The 22,051-nt window shown below is 39.2% G+C and overlaps 1 protein-coding gene across 1 annotated transcript in view; it reads left to right on the plus strand.

Annotated features, from left to right (window-relative positions):
* Nucleotides 1-2,263: 2,263 nt before the first annotated feature.
* The window catches only part of LOC306869717 (transmembrane protein 132C-like), a gene marked incomplete at both ends in the record, with an annotated part of 211,025 nt that continues 191,237 nt past the window's right edge, over nt 2,264-22,051 (plus strand). The window contains one exon of the mRNA XM_079416599.1: nt 2,264-2,363. Within this exon, the coding sequence (XP_079272725.1) occupies nt 2,264-2,363 (100 nt within the window). The remainder of the gene's footprint in view (nt 2,364-22,051) is intronic.

The following is a 22,051-nucleotide window of genomic DNA, read 5'->3' on the forward strand; positions in this document are numbered from 1 at the left end:
CTGTTTGTCCAAGTGTATTAGGGGTGAATGGTACAGAAATTATGTGTACAGACTTTTTTCTCAGCTTTTTTAATTATTACTGACTCATATTTTAATATATATGAATTTGTATGAATATATAAAATATATTAATTTATATTTAATTGTATATTTTCTTATATGGATTGGTATTAAACTGGTCAAATAGTGAAATTCATTCAGTTATCCTGACTATATCCGTACTGTTTGGAATTAGTTGAATGCTGAATTGTTGTGAATTCAAAACGGTTGCTTGCTGTATCAAAACAATTGTTGGTGAAATTGTGCTCCAAACTATACAGAATGAAAATTTTGCCTAAATTAATTATTTGATTTAATAATTAATGGCTTCCTGAAGACATGTTTAAGTGTGAAAAATATATACCACGATTATCAGTGCTGGGGTCTCTTAGGGGTGATGATGCTAGTGTGTGCCTGTGTGCACATAATAAAGCAATAGAGGGTAAGAAGGCAAGAAAAGGAGACAGAGAGATACAAGAGTGCCAGTGGTATTTGTTCTAAACGCACAATGCAGTGCATTCAGAAATCTGGGCCAAAAAACATTGATCCCAAAAGCTGGGCCTGGCGATTAGATTCGGGAAGAAACCGAATGCATCGGATTCACTTGCTGCATTCATCATTCAGGCACTCAATAGCTGGAAATATTTTCCCTGCCAAACTAAAAATAAAGGCATGATTGAAAAAAACAGCTCTTGTAATCATCAAAAGGTAGATAAGGAGTTAACAGGCCTCGTTTTAAATTAATTAGTTTTGCCTTTAACCAAAAAGGTGTGTGTGTTGGGGCATGTATGTCCTGGTGGATATTAAAGTTCTCAGCTTTATTTACAAGACAACATTATTGACAACATTAACTATTGTTTTGATATATTATCTTTTCTTTATGGTAAAAACATCAAATGCATGAAAAATAGGAAGGTGGGAAGACAAATCTTGCATTGCTTGTGCCACTTAGACCACACACAGAGACAGGTTATTCAGTTATTCCTCACTAGGGGTCCCTGTTGCTCCTCTATTTGATCAGAGACTCACACTTGCTCATGCTGAGGTTCCCACTAAATAGACTTCTTCTCATACTTAAAATATAGCCTGAAGTACTTTATTTTTATGTAGCCAAGGTCATAGATTTGATTCCCAGGGAATGTATATACTGGGAAAAATGTGTAATGTAGAAAAAGAAAACTGCTTAAACCAACCTGGGCTTAACTAGGTTTACTGGTCTTTGGTTTGTTGGCTGGTTTAAAGGATTTGAGCATTTTAAAGCTGGCCAAGAGACCATCTTAAACCAGCTAAGATCAGCGAAGCAATTTTGGTCAAATTATGTTTTTTTGTTTCAGTAGGTAAAATGTAAATTTATTTAAAGTCTGTCAGCATGTTAATATGAAGCAAAGTCATATGTGTATATCCAAAAATCAACTTTAACATCTAAACTGTCCGGTTTTGGAAGGCGTATGTTGTGCGCTAAAGCGTTATCTAACTTTAATAAACATTACAACAGAGTGCGTAAAAACTGCGTTTTGTAAAATAAAATTTTAAAATAAAAAATGGATAAAAATTGATTTTTGTTAATCCTTGGTTGCAGGGATGAGGGGTTTTCCTTGCTTTTGATTGGCTGTCTTTTTTAGTGCGCCTGTTCTGTGGGAAAAACCCATTGGATAGCCAAGATGTCACTCATTTTCGCCTCTTCTTCACGCGCTTCGCGCTCTTAGAGCTGGAGTACCAGCTTGACTGTTGGCCTTTCTGTCTCAGGAGAACTACGCGAGTAAGTTCATTTAGGGCAAGCAAATATAAAAATCAGCCATGTTAACGCAAAAGCAGCGTCACAGGAGCGATGGGAACATTTGAGAGCGAGTCAGCGGCGACCGCCGGTGGTTTTGCGCTCCCGTGCGCCCAGAGACGGATTCATAGGACGCGCGGAGAACATCACCAACTTCTGCGGCGCGTAACTTCATAACGCCACCGGTCCGGACCTCTACACTTGTTTTAAACTTTATGTATTGAAGGAATAATAGCACCAGAGGAACAATGACAGTGACTTTCCCTGACATGTAATTACGCTGTACCTCTTTAGTGACGCGTTTGGTCTCGTTTCTAACGGAATTTTGGTCTTAGTTAAAAGGACACGGATTTTCGGGGACCGCTACAACGCCAATCTGTTACATTATCACATGACTTTCCACAGGATTATGTTATTTATTCAACAACTTCTCAAACTAGACTATTCATAATGTCGTGTTTGAACAATACACTACTACCCAGAAAGCCAAAGATGATCGCTGCGCGGATGGCGTTGCTGCAAGCGCTCCTCGTCGCGTCTCTCCACGGAGGTAAAGAAACATTTACGCACATCCAAAACTTGTTGCGAGATAGCAAATCGTGCAGAATAAATGTAACGAGCATGATAAAAATGACAAGCACCCTTCATATATTCAAACAACTGTTTGTTATGAAGCCCAGTGTCAGTGCGCTCTCGCGTCTGTAGCGCGAATGCAAAAAAAAAAGTTGGTGCAAGGCTGCTCCCTATTCCATTTGACCCATTTTAACATCTTAATTTACACTTGAAATATTTATAGATGAATACACACACTTCTGCGGATTGGTCGTTGGAAGAGACTGTGGCGCGCAGCGACAGCAGCGGTGTGGTTTTGTTGTGCCAAGCGTATAAATAATAGAAATGTTGGTTTCTCACCTTGTTGTTTTGCAGTCTTATCATGAATTATGCATGCATGTAGTTAGCTGGCAAGACAGAGATGTAGAAACGAGATGATTGAAGCGTACCGCACGAAATATCGCGTGGAAACGACAGTTTTATTATAGTGACACGAGCACATTTATTCTCGGACATTTAGGAAGAGAGCGTGATGTGCAATGTTTTAGCTGGTATTATATATATATTTTTTTATTTTTACAGTAGAGTATTATCCGTAAGGTCTTCAATCTCGACAAAAACAAAAACATCTTTCTGTGCAAATGAAAGTAAGCTTAATTTCTTTTCGCAGGAGTATTTTCTCAGCTGTCATTAATTTATGATATTGAGCTGATGTGCTAAGTAATACAGATGCATTTAATTTTTTTTAGCATTTTTAAACAGTTTACAAGGACAGTACTGTTATATTTGAGTGGGTATTGAATACATAGAAAAATATTTGCTGTGCTAAAGGTGAGCCACCCTATTTTCGCTGTCCACAGAAGCAAGAGACAGTGATGAAATGAGCAGACTTGTGTCTCAGCAGCGTGCTGTTTTTATTCATCCTCTCCAGCTGAGGACCCACAGTGGCCTTCACATCTATTTTTACTTACACTATCCCAGCAAGTCTGCAACTGGACATGTCATACAAACAAACAATTAGGCTGTGGGAGTGAGATAGAGACAGACAGAAAGTGTGGGGGATTGCAAAATTAGAGAGTATGTATGTGTTGAAGAACGTGAGGGATGACAAGTTTGTCCAAGTGTGCGAAGTCTTGGATGGTATCAGAGATGTTGACTCTGGAGACAGCACTTGCTGATCAAGCACTGGAACTGTCATCATCATCATCATTACTGTTTTTTCCCAAGCCTCCTTCCCTGCAAACATGGCCTCATACTGCTGTGTGTAATGGACTGCATGCAAAGAGTACATCACTTTCAAGTTCAGACAGCATGTGGTTTGAATGCATGGAATTGTGTCCGGTGAACTGTGCAATATCCACAGGAATATTTGCAGATTTGTGTTTGTAGAGAACTGCGCAGTGTTTGCAGGTTAGTGGCTGTCAGTATGATTACAAAAGTGCCAGTTGTTTGATTTATTTATGCTTTTTCTTTTAGACTACAGAACTGCTGACATACAGTAGAATGGACTGTTCGAATTGCGCAGCATATGAGGAATGGAAGCAAGAAGCAGAAAACAGTTTATAATGTGCATGTGTTTGTGTGATGTGCCAGTGTTTGATGACTGAGGAGACAAATCTGTGAGTGAGTTACAGCAAATTTGCAATTTGTCTGCAATCGAAGGCCTGAAAACGCACCTGTTCTCAACGACGCCATCGATAAATCTGTGGGATGAAAGGTTTTTGTTGCTTCAGGGAGTTTTAGGAGCTTAATTGACAAAAGCAGATGGATGTTTACCGAAGGACCGTCTTCCAAGTAGGGCTTAGAGCTCATTTTCCTAGCTGTGTGATAACTGACTGTGAAACATCTCTCATCTTCAGCTTCCCCTCCCTTCGGTGTCTGAGGACAGATATCTGTGTGTTTCGGGGCTCAACCGCAGGTCTGAACAGTTGTAACAAAACCAGAGGTGTTATTAAAACTGTCAGACTATCAGACTGTCAAACACAGTTGCCTTGCCACACACACACACATGCACACGCGCACGTCGACACTGGCCGTGTCTGTGAGCCAGGCCAAGCAAGGGGCCCATATGTTTGAGGGTTGGCTGACACCAGGGAGATGATTTGCTCTAGGGAGACTGTGAAGCCTAAATCTCTTTCGCTCGCTCTCTCTCTCTCTCTCTCTCCCTCTCTACTCGTTCATACAAACACACAAAGCGGTGCAGGCATTCAGGCATGCTTATGCGCACAGACACACACCCCCTTGGTGGGTTTTCTTGCTGACAAACTTTCTAGCAAAGCAATAAATAGTGCATATTTGCTTTGTTTCTTAAATTCATCAGATTAAATTTGAGATTCACAGTTAGAAGTGTGAGAGCTGCGAGTGTATGCTTTTAATAATCCATAGCCAAAGAGGGGTAATTAGGAAGATATTTCCCCACAGATTGGCATCCAGAGAGAAAAGCGGGATAGTGGACGGGAGGGAGGCAGATGAGTGAAAGTAATGACTGTGATCATTATCTTCTGTGTTTTTAATTGAGATAATGACCCAGAGGAAGACAATGAAACTCCCAAAGGAAAGATTTCTTTCTCTTTTTCCGCCCCCTTTCTTCTTTCATTTCCCCCTCTATTTTTCTCCTTTCGATTTCCTAGAAGTGACTGCATGAAATCTCATCAATTTTGATAGCCCCGCATCTGAGATGGCTCTATAACCCCGAACAAAGAAGCGTTGTTATTCGGGAGTCTAAAGGTAAATGTTTCCTAAGAAATCCTCTGTTGTGTTCCCAATGCGAAATACTTAAATGTGATTCTGTCACTTTTAACCCTCAGAGGCGGAGAGAAAGAAGTTTGCTAAGACGGAAATGATTTTCCATTACAACTGCAGAAAGACCAGTTAGCGAGTTCCCATTTTGCAAACGTAATAAAATTGAAAACTTTCATCTCAGCAAATTGATTTCAGTCGGATTCAGAAAGAAAGAATGAAGAGGAGGGGGAATAAAAATCATTAGATCATTGAAGCATGACTGTACCGTGGGACTTTAGGAATTTGCGTATAGCGGTGAGAACGCACACACAGGCTCCCGCTTCACTTTTATTAATTAATTCACTCATCCTGTGACTTTGTGAAGAAGATTTTTGCAGTAGGGAAGGGCATGTGGGTAAGACTGAAGAAGAAAGACAGACTGTGATACAAATTGGCAAGACTGGATGGACTGATAGAAAAGGCATGAATAAATTGACTTATGACTCAAAAATTTATGCACACCTCTGCTTTATTCTTTTGTTTTCTAGAAAACATGTTTTCGCCTCCATTTCGCTATCTATTTGCAGGCTGCCGGAAGGTATTTCTCTGTCATTAACGACTCTCGGCCAGCAGTTCATTTAACACATACATGCTCTCAGAACTCCTGAGAAATTATTGGCATTATCGCCAGCTAGACTCCACATATTCTCGCGCTCTCTTTTGGATGTATTGTCGCCATATGGTATTGGCTCTGGAAATTAGACTTGCACTTTTGTGTTGCTAGTTGGCTATCATTCTCTTTTTCTTTCTCGCTACGGCAATTTTCTGTATCGATTGGGCTTGGTTCTTTCTTCTGTGATGATGAGAGAAAGGGAGAGCGAAGGAGGGGGAAAAATAGGATACTGGAGGTGTTAGAGGTGGCTCTTGTTTGTGTAGATGGAATAATTAACGCTCATTAAGAGGGTGATGAGAGGCTTAGGGGTGATGCTACTTGTTAGGATAATTAGAGTCAAATAGGCCTCGTTATGCAAATTGGGAGGAAGTGTGATTCTGTCAGTGTTTACCTGAACCCTGTCCTACTGATGACCTCGGATAGATATGACAGTGTCGAGTGAAGCAGAGCATCTAAAGAAAAGCATAATGAGCTGTTATAGGGTGAGAGGAAATAGAAATAAAATAAGCAATGATCTATTTAAGAGATGCGAAGGAGAAAAACGAGTAATGAGATGACAGAAACGAGGGAGGATGGATGAAATCTGTAATCAAATATAAGCTCTGAGTGCAATAAAGAATCCGCTCCATTTTCAGGGAAATGAAATGTTTCTCAAATTATTTTACTATAGAGAGATCGCTGGATAAGCCTTTCAGGCCAACTCTGAAAATATTAAAACAAAATACGATGCAGTGTCAAAGCTAACACCGTGAAGTCATTGTGCTGTGCTGAAGACCGCTTCATGTGTCAGTATTTTCCGTTCCTCTAGAGAGCACTTGCGCTGTGGCCTGCAAAGCATTTTAAAGCGCCGGAAGCCGAGACTGTGAAATGTCGCCGGTATGGGATTTTATATATTTATGAGGCTTGTGTGTGTCTATGGTTGTCCATAAGGCACTGACCTCAACTGTGGCTCTACTAAAGTGTGTGTGTGATGGATCGAGGCTCTCGTTAACCGCAGGCCTCAGTGTGTGATTACTTCTCAACATGTTGCCTGTCCTGCTGAGTTTTGGCATACACACACACACACACACACACACACGGTTAAGACCTAAATGACTTTGCTCAGAGTTGGGTGGAGCACTCACAGCACTGTGTGTGTGGGTGTGTGTATATGTACAGCTCATCTTGGCACTAGATCACTCCATCACTTTGCCTGGCATAAGTTCTGTCAGATGGTCTGTCTGCTTGGCGTGACCTCACTGCTCTCTGTACGCCTGCGATGCAGTAATAGATAAATAATGCTTCTTTTCACAACATAAAAGCTTCCTTGGTGAACAACTTAAAATAGAAAGAAACAAATTAACATTCCGCATGGTGCAAGAGGATGGCAATCTCATTGGCAATTTCTGTTTCTCTCTGTTGTTGGCCAGATGAACGACCTGCTCTGCGTTTTGTTCTAATAAATAATTTTGATTGAAAACAAACAGTTTTGCTTAGCCAATTTGAATACAAGAAGCAGATGAAGTCATGTCAGCTTATGTATGAAAACCATATAGAATTTAATTGCCAGTAGTTCAGGTTTTGTTTCCCTGTCAACATTTTCTCAGCCCTTCCATAAAAAAAGATTTTTTGATTATTTTTGAAAGTTCATAAAACATTTGTTTCATTGGTATATTTTTTTATTTGCTCTTCATATATATATATATATATATGTACGTATATATATATATATATTTTTTTTTTTTGTTGTTGTTGAATTTTTTCTTTTGTCCACTAAAATATTTTTTTTTTCAATTTTATTTCCTAATCTGCATAAAATGTGTATTTATTTAGTAAATGCATGTTATAGATGTTATTGTGAGTGATTAATACATATATATGCTTTATTTGTTTTATTTACTTTTTTGATGACTCAATGTTTAATCAAGATGTCATAACTCTTCTGGTGAAAACAACAGACTTCTCTCTGGTGACGTATGCTGGACTTCTCCAATTATTTAAATCCTGCTTCTCCACAATCCAAAATCCTGATGGATCTGTCACTACTTCCGTTTTTTTTTTATTTTTTTGCTACTTTAATTTATAATTTGCACTGTGCAAGTTCTATCAGCTCTGTCATGCTGGTCCCACGGCAGTGGATCATGCTTTTTTGTTGAGCCATAATGTGTTACAAAAAAATGATCAATATACCACATATAAAAAGAGTATGTTGTGAGTTTGGCAGCACAACACACTCTTCCCCAAAATAACCTTTGATGTTGTGAACACTGACATAAAACTGAGACAGTGTTTCATGAAGCGGCTGATGATCCTAAATATCATGGAGATTGTAATGCGTGATTTGTACCATCCATGGAAATGTCTGATAAACTCTTGGCATTTCTACTAACCGTACCATTCCCTGAGACAGTCACATCCTTGTGTGTGTGTGTGTGTGTGTATAATAATGCACCTCTGCGAACACCTACGTCCTTGCGTCACATGGAAACACACATGCACACGCTCACAATGATATTGATGCACATCTGACATTTTGAGGCTCCAATCGTCTTGAGAGGTGGGATTGGGGGGGGGTGTGGGGTGGGACCGGTGACATTTCATGCAGCCATAATGTTATTCATTATGGCAGAGGGGCACTGGAGAGGGTACAGCGTGCTGCTGTGTGTGCCACAACCCATCTGTCTCTTTGCCCCCCTCTTTCCCTTTCTCACTCCCTCTCTCTCTCTCACTTTCTGTGGGTGAAATGGCAGCAGAGTTTTTCCCTTCACCCCGAGGCCTCAAAGATATCCCCGCCTGCTTTCCCCTGATAAGACAAACCTACAGCACTTACTTTTCCCTCTCTCCTCCGCTCTCTCTTCTCCAGCCTCTGATTTAGGAGGCAGAAAGGGGTGTAATCTTTGGGGAACTTTACGTAAGTGCAGTAGAAGAGGCCTGTGATATTTGCTTTCACTCAGAATTCTGCTGTTGGTACCTCTTTAAAGTACCAGTGCTCTGAGTGGGTCTGATAACACATTAGGAGTGATGGTATGAAACCAGTTATAGTTATGTAGCCATGCAAATAGACTGCAATTGTTTAAAAGTACAAAGCAGCATTTAATATACACCTTGTGAAATGATTGATGGCTGTTTGAGTGGTGTTGTATAATTTCATCTTATTTTAAGAGTTTTGTTTAGCTTGGTGTGCACCGGTTGCATTGGTAAGAGGACTGAATGAAGGCTCAAGCGGTAATTCTGCTATGACAAGCACCCACTTACCTGCCTTTTCTACAAGTCAGTTACATCAACTTATTAATATTCATGAGGTAAGCTGATTGTCTCACAAATTTTCAGAACAAACTTGGATTACTTATAATAACTAGCTTGCTTTTAGATAGTATATTAATATAATATTTTTAAATATTAAGTTGAAATGTTTGGGGTCAGTAAGATTTTTAAGATAAAGTATGTTTTTTGGAGTTTTCTGTTTGTCAAAGAATTCTAAAAAAGTAGTTTTTACCATTGATAATAATAATAATAATAATATTTATTGAGCACCGAAACAGCATATTAGGATAATTTCTGAAAGATCATGTGACTCTAAAAATTTGATTAATGGCTGCTGACAATTTTTTCAAAATCACATTTTGTGATATCACCATACGCTTACGGACTCCTCAGTCCACGCGCTGTTAAACTGCTCCGAGTTCTTTCTGCTCTCCATATCTCTCTCTGTTTCTCCCAGCTGGCTGTTTAAGTGCTGTTTACTCGTTTGCCATTCCTGAGAGAGGTAATTAAGGATGGTAAAAAGAGAGAAAGAGTGAGACAGCAGGAAAGGAGAGTTGGTTTTATTACCACTCAGTTCCACTTGCAGTCAGCTGCTCTGTGTCTTTCCTCTTCTGCTTACTTCTCTTTTTCCACCTGCCTCTGTTTTTGCATCCCTCCTTCTCCCTCTCTACCTGTCTTTTTGCTGTCATACAGCTGTCTGGCATGCACTCTCTCTAAATTTCGCTCACTGTCTTCTTTCTGTCTGTGATCTTCCCTCTCTGTTAAACCTGTTCTCTCTTGTTAGAGCAGAAAGGATGTCCAGAACTGTGCGGTAGAGTGAAGTTTAGCCCAGGGCTTAACCTGTAAGTATCCCTACAAGCAGACGGCAAGATTGAAGATCAGCCTGTATGGGTCTCTCTCAAGAGGGAGGGAAAAGAGAGTGAGGGAAATTGAGAAAGAGAGAAAATCATTGTTCAGGACTCGTTCACGTCTCTATAGATCAGAGTCAAAATCTTTTAGTTTTGAGCTGCCGCTCTCCTCCCTGACGCCTTTACAAAAAGAGGAGAATCATCCTCTCTGGTTTTTCTTTTTCCCCATCTCTCATCATTGATAAAATAGTTCTCACATTCTGTACTTAGCAGGTTTAAAGTAAGCCAAGTTTCTTTCCAAACTGTTCTGAAAGAACTACATACATGCATACACACAGGTTCTCCTATTAGTTTGTATCTAACAGGATGGGTTTGTGTTTTTAGGTTTGTGGGAAGGTTAGAGGCTGTGTGTAGAATAAAGTATATTTTGCCAACTGCATGGATTTCCTGTATGTAGAGCAGTGGAACAAGTCTAAATGATGTGCGCATTCCCTATTGAAAGTGAAAGTAAGTGTGTGCGTATGAAAGTGAGGTTTTCTGTGTGTGTGTGTGTGTGTGTGTGTGTCTGAGTGTGTCTGAGGAAGACAGAGAGCGCTTGTACTACTTTCAATATTCAGTGAGTGTGTAATTGTCTAAAGTAGTTTGCGTCCCCAAACTCCCAACCATATAATCACAGTACAACAATACGCTGAACATTAAGAGAGTGAGAGAGGGAACTTAAGACAAGTCAGAGGACTCTCATCACCTCCTCCATGCCCTATTCTTCTGTCCAATATCCTGAGTAGATTCTCTTTGTACCTGAATTCTGCTGAAAAGTGTGTTTGTGAGTAATTTGCCTTCATGATAATCTGAAACTGGAGAGAGCGCTAATGTGGCTTGGCAAGCTTCTCTGTTTACAGAGTGATAGAGAAAGAATGAAAGGATGGAAGGCATCAGTTTCCTCCTCAGCCTCCTAACCTTTCTTTCAACCCAAACCTCATCCAATTTAATCATTCATTGTCTTTTTATCTGTTGACGTCATAAAAAGGTGCAAAAGGTCAGAGCTGTGGCTTTCATGTGAGCGATGCAAGCTCAAGTCCAGCTTGTGTTATTTATATCTTTTCTGCACTGTTTCTTGTCCTATCTCTCAGCGCCAAGGACCTAAAATAGAACGGACTATCTTTTTTTTGACAGAATGTTAGTGCTGTCTCCCAGTTCTGAAACTGGCGGCATGATGCTAGTGTGTTCTGGGTGGTTGGCAGAGCATTGCTGTACGGTTGCTTACTGGCGCAAGTCAAAAGAGCCCACTTGCAAGTCTCTGATATTCTGGTCCCTAGATATAGCTCGAGTCCCTCCTTCAATGCAAGTCTAAAGATTTTTTTTCTACGCGTTTTATCATCTTCCAGGTGGAAATCATAGGCCTGATTTCTTAGAATATCACACTTCTCAGCGAGCTGCACTATTTTCGAGGAATCATTCATATCAGCAGCACAAACAGTGCAGTTTAATGCAATAAGGGTTTTGAACAAAAAACAAATATATGCAATAGTTATAGTGATTCCTGCCTTAGCAGGCAGCCCTAATAAACACATGCCTCATGTTTTTTGCATTGCGTGCAAGTTTTGAGAGTTTCCTTCTAGGCCATTGAGCCAAACCCAGTTGCTTAAATTTCAATATATTCTGGTTCTCTTACCAAAAACAGCATTGTCTGGAACCCGGCAGAGCTCAGGGACTGAAAGTTTTTCCGTATTTCCTCCCTCATCTGCCTACACACGCATCTCGCATTACAGAACCAGTAGACTGTAAGAGCAGACTCTCAAAGCAATTCACATTTATTTATATAGCGCTTTTCGGTGCAAAGCAGCTTCACAGAAAATGAAAGTTTCTTCACTACATTTGTAATGAGTAGTTTATCAGTGGTGATTATGTAAAGGTGATGTCCATATGGCAGAAATGTACAGTAAAAATCACACAGTTAATTAATGACGTAATCAAACAAACGGTGAACACCATTAACAGCAATGATTATACGTTGCGATTAAACGAATAGGAAAATTTGGTAATTTTGTATGTTGGTTCAGGGTTGTCATCATCTGAGGTCCTTGTAAGGGTTGGCATCATCTCTTCTCAGGTGTTCAGTCATATCAGATCTTCAGCTTGTGAAATTCAAAGTTACCTCGAGCTTACTATATCAGTAAGATCAATTCCATGCGATATAATTAAATTAAATATATAGAGAGTAAAAATGTATGAAACAAGTGTATATTTTAAATTCAGCATATTTGTGTGTCATTTATTTGTTTCAGACATCAACCATCCTGGTCTGTATTGTCATCGGCCATAAAAAAACAACAACAACAACAACAACAAAAAAACACACACATTGGTTTGCCACTAGTGCTGATTGGTCCCAGTGCTAAGAAAGTGTGTGTGTGTGCATATGTGTGAAAGAGACAGATACATCAACCAAGCTCAGGCACTCAGGCACAGCTTAGGGAAGGTCCCTGGGATAAAAATGAAATTACATTCATTATCAGAGGTTAGAAATCCTCACCACTCTATTTGGATTAGATCAGATTGGTGTGAGTTTGTGTGTGCATGTGTGTTCGTACATTTGCCAAAGGGTATAACCGGGCCAGACAGGCTAAGTGTTGTCTGTGTGAAAGAGAGAGAGTACTATGAGTCAGAGAGAGAATCATTGGGCTAAGATTACGTGTCAGTAGTACTCTTTAAATTTGAGTTTTTATTAAAACAGTCAATACACAGACAACAGCACTTCATTTTTATGAAGACCAACATGGCTCCTCTGAGAGCTGTTACCAGGCAGGGGAATAAATAGCATGAATATCAGCATTATGGCTTTGGAGGCGACAGAGAGAGAGTCGAACGCTTCCCCGGAAAAAGAAAACACAGTCAATCCCAAATTCAATCTCAACTGCTCTCCCAAAGCCTAGCCATGCTGTGATGAAGAAGCACAGAGCTAATGTGCCTGTTATTCTGTTCAAAGAATTCTTTTCATGTTCTTTCCCCTTTTATTTTCTTGTTCTTGCGTAATGTGGTGCCTCAGATATTTGGAGCAGCAGTCAAATTAAAAACACATCAGAGGATTGTGGGAAGTGCAGTTTAGCCTGGGTGAGTAAGCACTTTTTTTTTTTGTTGAGATTTGGAGATTAACTCGCAAGGGCCTGATGACTGCTTATATTCTTTAGCATTTTAATATTCACATTCATATTCATTTTCAGCATCTGTGTGTCTTTTATGCATATACTACCACAGGAATCGGTGCAGAGAAACCGTTCTTAAAGGAATAGTTTATCTGTGTTATCATTCACTTAAACTCATGTGACTTCGATGGAACACAAAAGGAGACGTTTAGCATAATGTCTTGGGTGATCTTTTGCATACAGGGACATCAGATTTTTTTGGGGGGTTAAATTTGTTGAACTTTTTTATTTTAGAAGTATTTAGATTTAATAATGCCAAAGTTAACTACTAGCTAACAACACCTTGAAAGGAATAGTTCACCCAAAAATCTAAATTTGTTATAATTTACCCTCATGTTGTTCAAAACCTATATGACTTACTTTCTTCTTCGGTTAAAGACATTTTGAAGTGTGAAACTGTTTTATTACCATTCACATCCATTATATGGGGGAAAAAAGGGAGCTGTTTCTCAAAATATTTTCTTATGTTCAACAGAAGAAAGAAAGCGACAAAACGGGGCTTCCAATTAGATTTGAGCTAAGATCACATGCCCGGAGCAGCTGCTGTTGCACAAAAGGGAGAGAGTGGTGGCGCTGTTTCCAAAACCAGTGTAAACAAACACCAAAGAAGAGAGAAGAGGATGCATTCTTATGACTGGTATCTGAGAACAGATTTATTCTCACATGTTCTTTATACAGAATATCATTTCTATTAATTCTCCACTGAATGTGATCTGAAGAGCACTGTCCGTTTTCTTCCATGTGGACAATTTATGAGTAAAGCATGTTCACTAAAGATCTGTCAATCATGGGATCATATCTCCTGCCATTACGTCGGAAAAAATGAGAAACATTTATCTATACATGAAATATGAAAGCAAATAGATGTATGATTATGATTATATATTTATATATGTGTTTTATGCAGCTCATGATATTTTTATGTCAATAAAGGATGTTTATGACAAATGAGGAGCAGCTCGCGTTCATTTCCATTATGAAACATACAGAGTGCATGTCTGCCTATTATAGGATAAAAATCCACCTTAGATCTCGATTGGAAGTAATTACAAGCACTCGATGGTTTAAAGTGGGTTTTAAGCAAAAACAAATAATCACATACATTTTCAAATGCAGCTTGATGCTTATTGTACCTCTATTTATATTTTAAGATGTATTCTTGTAAGCATTATAGATAATATGTGTTCCTGGTGTAGAACCAAAATTTTTCTTAATTTAAAGGGGTCGTTGGATGCTAAATTCACTTTACAAGTTGTCTGAATATAAATGTGTGTTGGAAGTGTGTGTACACATCCATCCTATAATGATAAAAATCAACCCAGTGGTTTTCTTAAAAATCCCTATTTTAAGATCCCCTTTCTCAAATCAGGCTGTTTTGAGATTCCTGTCAGAATTACGTAGTTCTGTCCACCCCCCCCCCACCCTCCACGATAGTTGAGTGACAAGGCCGTCTTACCTTAGACCTACCCTGAGTGAGCTGAGAGCTGTCTGCCATTGTGTCGACTCCGGTGCAGGGGAAGACGAGATGTCTCAGATTAAGCGATTGAGGTGTTTTGTTGTTGGATGTAATAATGAACATAGCAGTCGTCATTTACTCCCGACATCTGAGCTGCTGAAGATGCAGAGGATTAACGTTACTTTCATTTTTGAAGGGAATGCACCGATCCCCGATCTGCCTAAATGCGTTTGTTGGCGTAAATTATTCGTGATCCAGCTTCATCTACAGAAGAAGCGAGTATAAGGGTTTTTTTACGAATCTTTGCAAATTGCCTTTCCTAATAACGTGCTAGTTAGCAATTTTCGCGGCTGAAGTTTGCAGTCTGTTCGTCACCCCACGGAAGAGAGGGGCGGGGTCAGCAGAGCTCATTAGCATTTAAAGCGACATGGACTAAAAAACAGCTTGCTGAGAACAGCTGATTTTGACGGGGTAAAAAGGGTGTTTTTTACTCTACCATTGATAAATTCTAACCAAAGTATGTTAGACTTTTCATTAAGATAATAAAGAATCATATCGACTTGTGGAAAATGGGCATCCGATGACCCCTTTAATACTCTATATTGAGCAGCGGGACCATATAAGAGATACATATTTGAGGAAAAATGCATTGCTGGTCGGCGCCACCTAGCGTGCAGGCTTGAATTAGCAGGAGGTGATCAATTGTTTCGCGCATGGTGTGAAAGCACTGTTCGTCGGCGATTCACCTGGCTTTTTCGCATCTTGCTAAGTGTGAAATGGCCTTCAGCCTCAGACATCTCGCCCATGGACCATTGGCTGAATATCTGATGCATATCGAACACAAATTTGGAAACGCTTCAGGAGTTTCAAAGTCGTAATTTGATTGGTTGAATTCATGGGCGATTCTAGGATTTTTTCAACTGGGGGGCATAAGAGGGGCCACAATTAAAAGAGAGGGGCCAATTTTATGTTGTGTATATATGCTTAACTGTAGATATACGAATTGTTTAAAGTTCAGTATCACTGTTTATTGCTGATTTTAAAGCTCACTGAACTTTAAATCTTTTATGATCTTTTAATGGCATTTATTCACTGCAGTAAATCTGAACAGTCACATACAATTTGTATAAACTTTTCACTTTTCAGAAGTGAAAAATTGTAATAAAATAATCCAACGTGTGAATAGAGTAAAGCTCACAAAAATAATAAAATTCGACAATGCTTTAATGCCGAGCCGATTAATGAGCTGATGAGTGCAGTTGATGGTCATCAGAAGGCTGGTGAGAGAGAGTGGTGTGTGTGTGTGTGTGTATGTGTGTGTGTGTGTGTGTGTGTGTGTGCACCTGGTATTCATCACGTCCTGGGGACCAAATGTCCCCACAAGGATAGTAATACCAGTAAATCTTAATCTTGTGGGGACATTTTTTGGTCCCCATGAGGAAACAAGCTTATAAATCATACAGCATAAAGTTTTTTGAAAATCTAAAAATGCAGCATGTTTCCTGTGAGGGCTAAGTTTAGGTGTAGGGTTGGTGTAGGGCAATAGCACATACAGATTGTACAGTATAAAAACCATTACGCCTATGGGATGTCCCCATAAAACATGGAAACCCAACATGTGTGTGTGTGTGTGTGTGTGTGTATGGTGGGAGAGCCTGGTGAATCCATGACACATCTGTTGTTCCAAACCGTGACTCTCTTTTTTCCATGTTACAAAAGAAATTGTGAAGAAAGTTATTGTCCATATATAATGAGTGTGTCAGTCCTCTGTCGTGTGTGTCATGTGTTCCTGCCTCATGTGTCCATATTTGGTTTGTTTCCTGTCCTTGTTAAATGTGATCATTAGTTAATTCTTGTCCAGCTGTGTTCGTCTCGTTATCTATGATTTACCTGTGTGTTTATAGTCCGGTCTGTTGAGTTAGATTTCGTCTGGTCTATTCGTTACTCCCCGGTGTTCCTGTCTGTGTCAGCCTTGCCTTGTCCAGCCATGTCTTGATGTCTTCATTAAAGACTATGATTTGAGTTTACGTCCTTGTCTGCGTGTTCCTGTGTCCTCCTCGTGTGTGCACCATGACAGAGTGTCAATGGTGATCAAAATAGAGCTTGATAGCCTTTCATTACAGTGGACAAAAAACATTTTCTTTTTTGTTTCATGGAAGAAAGAAAATCATAAAGGTTAGGAATAACATGAGGGGAGAGTAAATGATGACAGAATTTACATTTTTGGGTGAAATACACCTTTAATTTATCTATCTGACTGCCTTGAAACATTAAACAGGGTTTTCCTGGGTCAGAAATGGTCTTTGGTATAGTGAACAACTTATTATAATTTGAGGAGAGTGAATTGCCTGCTCAAATGGTTCTCCAGTAAGAGGTGGGTACCACAATCAAGAGGTTATATTTACAACAAAATTACTTACTTATCCATCGTAGATGATTAAATTTCTTAAATATACACTTTTTTATAATAATAACAATATGCAAATTGATTATTAATACAATTCTAAATTATTATATCAATAATTTCATAAATTCTAACAATTTAACAATTTGTATAAGGATACAAATGTTGTACAGCTGATGATAAATGCAAAATTGCGATGCATAAACAAATGCTATCAGTTTTATAATGCCATATGTATGCTTATTAATAATAATAACAGTGAAAACAACCTTTCAAACATATGACAGATGTTTTTCACGTCAATCACACATTGTGTAGGTAACTATAAGGTTTACTCTATTCTTCTTATCAATCAACATGTTCATTAAAAAAAATAAATTCAAAAGACAAACGTCAGTTAAATTAAAATTTGACATTAGTCACATAAACTACAAAACTTGATATTATTATTAACAAGGTTAATAATTAATGGGGATCTAAGACAATTATAAAACACAAGCTACATATAAAAAATACATAATCATAATCTTTAGATATTTGTCAAATTATCCATAAGATAAGTGCAGCCTACGTGTGGTGAATGAAGTTCGAGGTTGCTGCGCTCATGTTCGGGTTGCAAATTGTGCATAGGCCTACACCAAATTTATTTTTATGAATATTGTCCGTTTCGAAGTGTTTGTATCCAAACAAACAATATTTGTAGATTCTCTCTACCCCGGTAGCCTATTGTTCTGTGCTTGCACAGCGTCATGCAGTGTGTAGACTTTGATCATCGGTGCCGGCACCGTTGCTTCAGTGGCTTGCAGTTTGTATAAGTGGTTCTCAAACTTTTTACAGCGGCTACCCCCAGGGGCATTTAAGATTCTTCTGCGTACCCCCTCTCTTCTACTTAGACCTCAGTCACACCTTTTTTTATCAAAGGACAACATTTGACCCCACCATTGATTTATAGGTGCATTTTTTTTGCCTTTATAGAGGCAAAGGTTTTCTATCCTTATTAATTGTATGTAATGTTTTATGTCAGATTCTTAATATTCCAGTAAGTGTATTATTAATATAATAAATAAAACAATAAATGCTGGCAAAAGGAAGTGATACTTGTAGATTTAAAAATAAAACCGGCAGTAGGCGGCAGCAAGTCACTGTCTTAATGAGCGAGGCGACGATGGCATTTATTAATTAATTCATTCAGTAACGAATCAAAAGGCTGTAGTTAAGAAAGGGTTATTAATCACTGACTCTCCCAATCGTTCAAAGCTGCAGATTTCGTTCACCCATGAAACACCGCAGTATGTTGCTTGGAATGAACAGCAGCGTGATTTGCTAAAGCAGCATACTAAGCGGGATGCATTCAGTTTTGACCGCAAAAGATGAGGTGATTTAATTGGATATCATGTATTTGGCCATTTACGGCACTCCCATTTTCCTGTTTTTATATTAGAAGTGACATTTTGAAAATACATCAGAAATACATGCTCGGCTTTAATGTTACTTTAATTTGGTGTAGAATTAAATGAATGCCAAAACTCAGAATTTTATTCGCGTCCCCCATCCATCACCTCATGTAGCCTACCCCCAGGGGTACTCGTACCCCAGTTTGAGAACCACTGAGTTAGGCTAAATAGTTAATGTTGCAATAATTTTTTTTTATGATTTTTAAAGTTTAATTACAGTTCTTAGTCATTATCAAGTCATGCGATTCGAGACTGATTTAATTTAGAGTAGGCTATTCGTTCTCAACTCAAAAAATCAAGTCATTTTCTTCATTTATTAGAAATCTTTAAATTCGCAAATGCAGTCATGTAACTCGAGACCTCCACCTCTGATATTTACAGCTTTTAAAGTGTGGAATGTGAGAGATTCATCATACGATTTGCTTCGGCATCTCAATATCAATTTGCGTACCGGCCAAAAAATAAAAAACACTCAAACCTAATTGTGCTGTCTGTCCTAACACTGAAAGAGGGCAAAATCTAGTGCCGCAACTCGCTAATAAAAAAAAAAAAAAAAAAAAAAAAAAGGTATTTAAAATCGATCAACTACCATGTGCTTTTTTTTCGTTGGAAAACAGCAGCGCGATATTCTAAGTCCTGGTTGCTGAAAAGCAGCGTTATTTAAATTAAAGCCAAAATATATTATTTTAATTTTTGAGTAGAAGGGTGGGGGCACACTGGGGGGCCAATCAGTTTTCAGGGGGGGCAAGTGCCCCCATGGCCCCTCCCCTAGCTACACCACTGGTTGAATTTTACAAGATTTCCGGGAGATCTGTGTGTCGCGTTCTTAAACGTTCCACCTAGAAACAAAGATACCGTGCTGCCACACCCCCTCACGGAAGAAGAAAGCCGTCGTGTTTACAGCTGTGATGCTGAGCGCTTATCAGGATCAACTAAATGCTGGATTTTCAAAAGTATGTGAAATTTTAAGTTTGCGGCATAGGATCCAATAGTTTTACACACTGGTCTGTTATTGTGGTGACATTTCCATGCCCCTAAACATGACGTGGCACAAAACAAAATGTAATTGCTTTACCTCTCGGTCATATGGCCTCTCTTGGGTGGCGGTCCTTGCCCATTTAAAGTGGCCAAGGTTCCTAGACCTTCTGCCGACAGTCTGAAGGTCTAGCTATGCGAGACTAGGGAACAACATGATGGCAAATAAATGATGACAGAATGTTGATCTTTAGGTGAACTATCCCTTATAAATATCTCAGCACAGTCAGGTGTTATTTTAAACTAGTGGCATTTTCATGTGTAGTCAGCAGGGTTGAGTACAGCATATCTGAAACTACCTGAAATGCATAGGAGAGCTGTTCTTTTGTATGAATCCTAAGGCTTATTAATTTATGTGATTTTCTAAAGTTATACTTTTGAGTCTGCTCAACATAAACTTAATAATTCTGTTCATGTAAACACATACTTTTGTCTTCTTCAGAAGAAAGTAAGTCATATGAGTTTGGAGGGACATGAAGGTGAGTAAATGACATCTTTGTGAACTTTTCCTTTCACAGCTAAAATCAGGCCACGCTTTACCCAATGGTTTGTTCAGATCAAGACTTATTGGTGCCACCTTGTTCATGAAAGCAGGTCTAAAAGCAAACGAATGTCTAAAAGTAGTCATCAGTATTTGAGTGGCATTGAAGGCTGCTGTCTCTTTGATACAGGAACAATAGTGAAGACAGTCCTCATTTGACATCTGTTTCCAAGTTCAGATGCAGCAAAGCATTAGTAGCCAAGTGGACATGATCACACCTCGAACTCGGAGTGTTCAGCGATCCATCCAAACATTATCATCTGCTCATTTACCTGGATATACTTTTATCCATCTTCAGGGAGACCAAAGTCTGTCGGCTTATGTGTTCTCGCACCTTTTGACCTTTTTCTGTCGGTAGAAACCATCACAGCTGAGAGGTCGCAGCATCACTCTCTCAAGTCTTGTGTTTACGAAGAGTTGAATGCTGAACTTCCCGTGTGACAGCTCACCGCCTGAGGTATTTTTGTAAAGCTGTGTACCAGGGGTTAAAAGCATACTTGCAAAAAGTCTGAAGAATCTTTCACACTGTGAAAATCTGCTCAGTCTGTGGAACCCGCTTTGGCCTGTTACACACAGCCGCGAATTCTGTGCGCCTCAAATCCCTACCTGCCAGTCCTGACGTATTCTCTCACATCCCAGGTGAGAGACGCCATCCTCGTTTGAGTCTTGGCTTTTCTGAGAGGAGATCCAAGAGTTGAATGCAGACCAACGTTAACCTTGATTGAATTTGACTCTGTGAAATCCCAGCGGAGACACAGAGAAGGACAGAAAGCAAAGAAAGAGAGTTTAACAGGAGGGGACAAACACACACATGAGAATGACAAGAGGAGAAAGACAAACAGAGAGGGAGGGGTAGTCTGTGAACCATGTTCATTTTAATTAATCTCTTCTGTTAGTCAAAGCTGTATTTTTAGTAGTATTGTGAGTGAACTACATCTGGTCTCTGGGCCCCAAGGGGAAGGGGGTATGTGTGTGTGTGATAACATTTTGTTCATGTGCTTCTGAGTCTGTGTGTTTTATTCATACACTTTTGTAGTATTTTATTTCCTCCTGCCCCCCCAACATCCACAACGTTAATGAAATTACCAAAAAGTACCAAAAACAGTGGTATTTTTAAAATGTCAATTTTAAAATGAACATTTATGTTTTTGAGCACGACGACAAATGGAGTCGCCTGACCTGATCATGACTTCCTGCATGCAGATGGCAATAAAGCATGTGACGAGGGTCAATCAAACTGCAAGTAACAAATCCTGATAAATGAGAACTTTAGTGTATCTATATACTAGTACATCAGACTTTCAGAAGATGAAGACAATACAGCTATATTTATGTGAAAATGTCTGTTTGTTTGCATCTTTAACTCACATGACTGACTTAATTAGGCTTAAATTTCCGCATGCGTTTTAAACAACTCACTTTTGACCACTGAAGTGTGAAGTAAACATATCAAATGTGTTTGTGTGAGAGTATTTTTGGGTATGCATGTGTGAAAGTGGTAATAATGTTATGTTCTTGTCAGCAGTTGTAGGATGTCCTGGTCTCACCTTGCTAGCACCCGGCATGACATCAGAGCAGAGTGAATACACATACACAGGCCTAAGCCAGAAGAAAAAAAAAAAAAAAGAAACTTTAGTAAAATTTCAGGATTGCATTTTTTGCTATTAAATTAGAGCTGTGCAGGTTATAAAGTAGGTGCCAACAAATGTAATGTATCTAGGTGTAAATCCAGTTGTGTAGATTCATCATAACATACCAGCAGCCAATGTTTGGAAAAGTTCCAGTGCAATAGATTCATGATGGCTGGTTGACTCCTTGAAAGCTTTATTACTTAGCTAGGGTCTTTTTGCTCAGAATGAGCAAGGAGCAAGCCTATCGTGGTGCGGGGGTGTTAATAAGTGGAGAGAAGCTCTATTGCTGCACTTCTTGACAGTAAATAACATCCTGATCGGTTTATCCTACGCAAAAGTCTGACCCAACGTACATTTAAATTGCTCCATAAGCACTGTTCACAGAGACATTTCCTCCAGCAGGCAATTGTTGTATCATGCCCTGTGAGTAACGCTCTTTTTCTCTTGCCATCTCTCTCGTCGTCTTGGTACACGTTG

This window comes from Barbus barbus (assembly GCF_936440315.1).
Source record: "Barbus barbus genome assembly, chromosome: 5".
NCBI classification, from domain to species: Eukaryota; Metazoa; Chordata; class Actinopteri; order Cypriniformes; family Cyprinidae; genus Barbus; species Barbus barbus.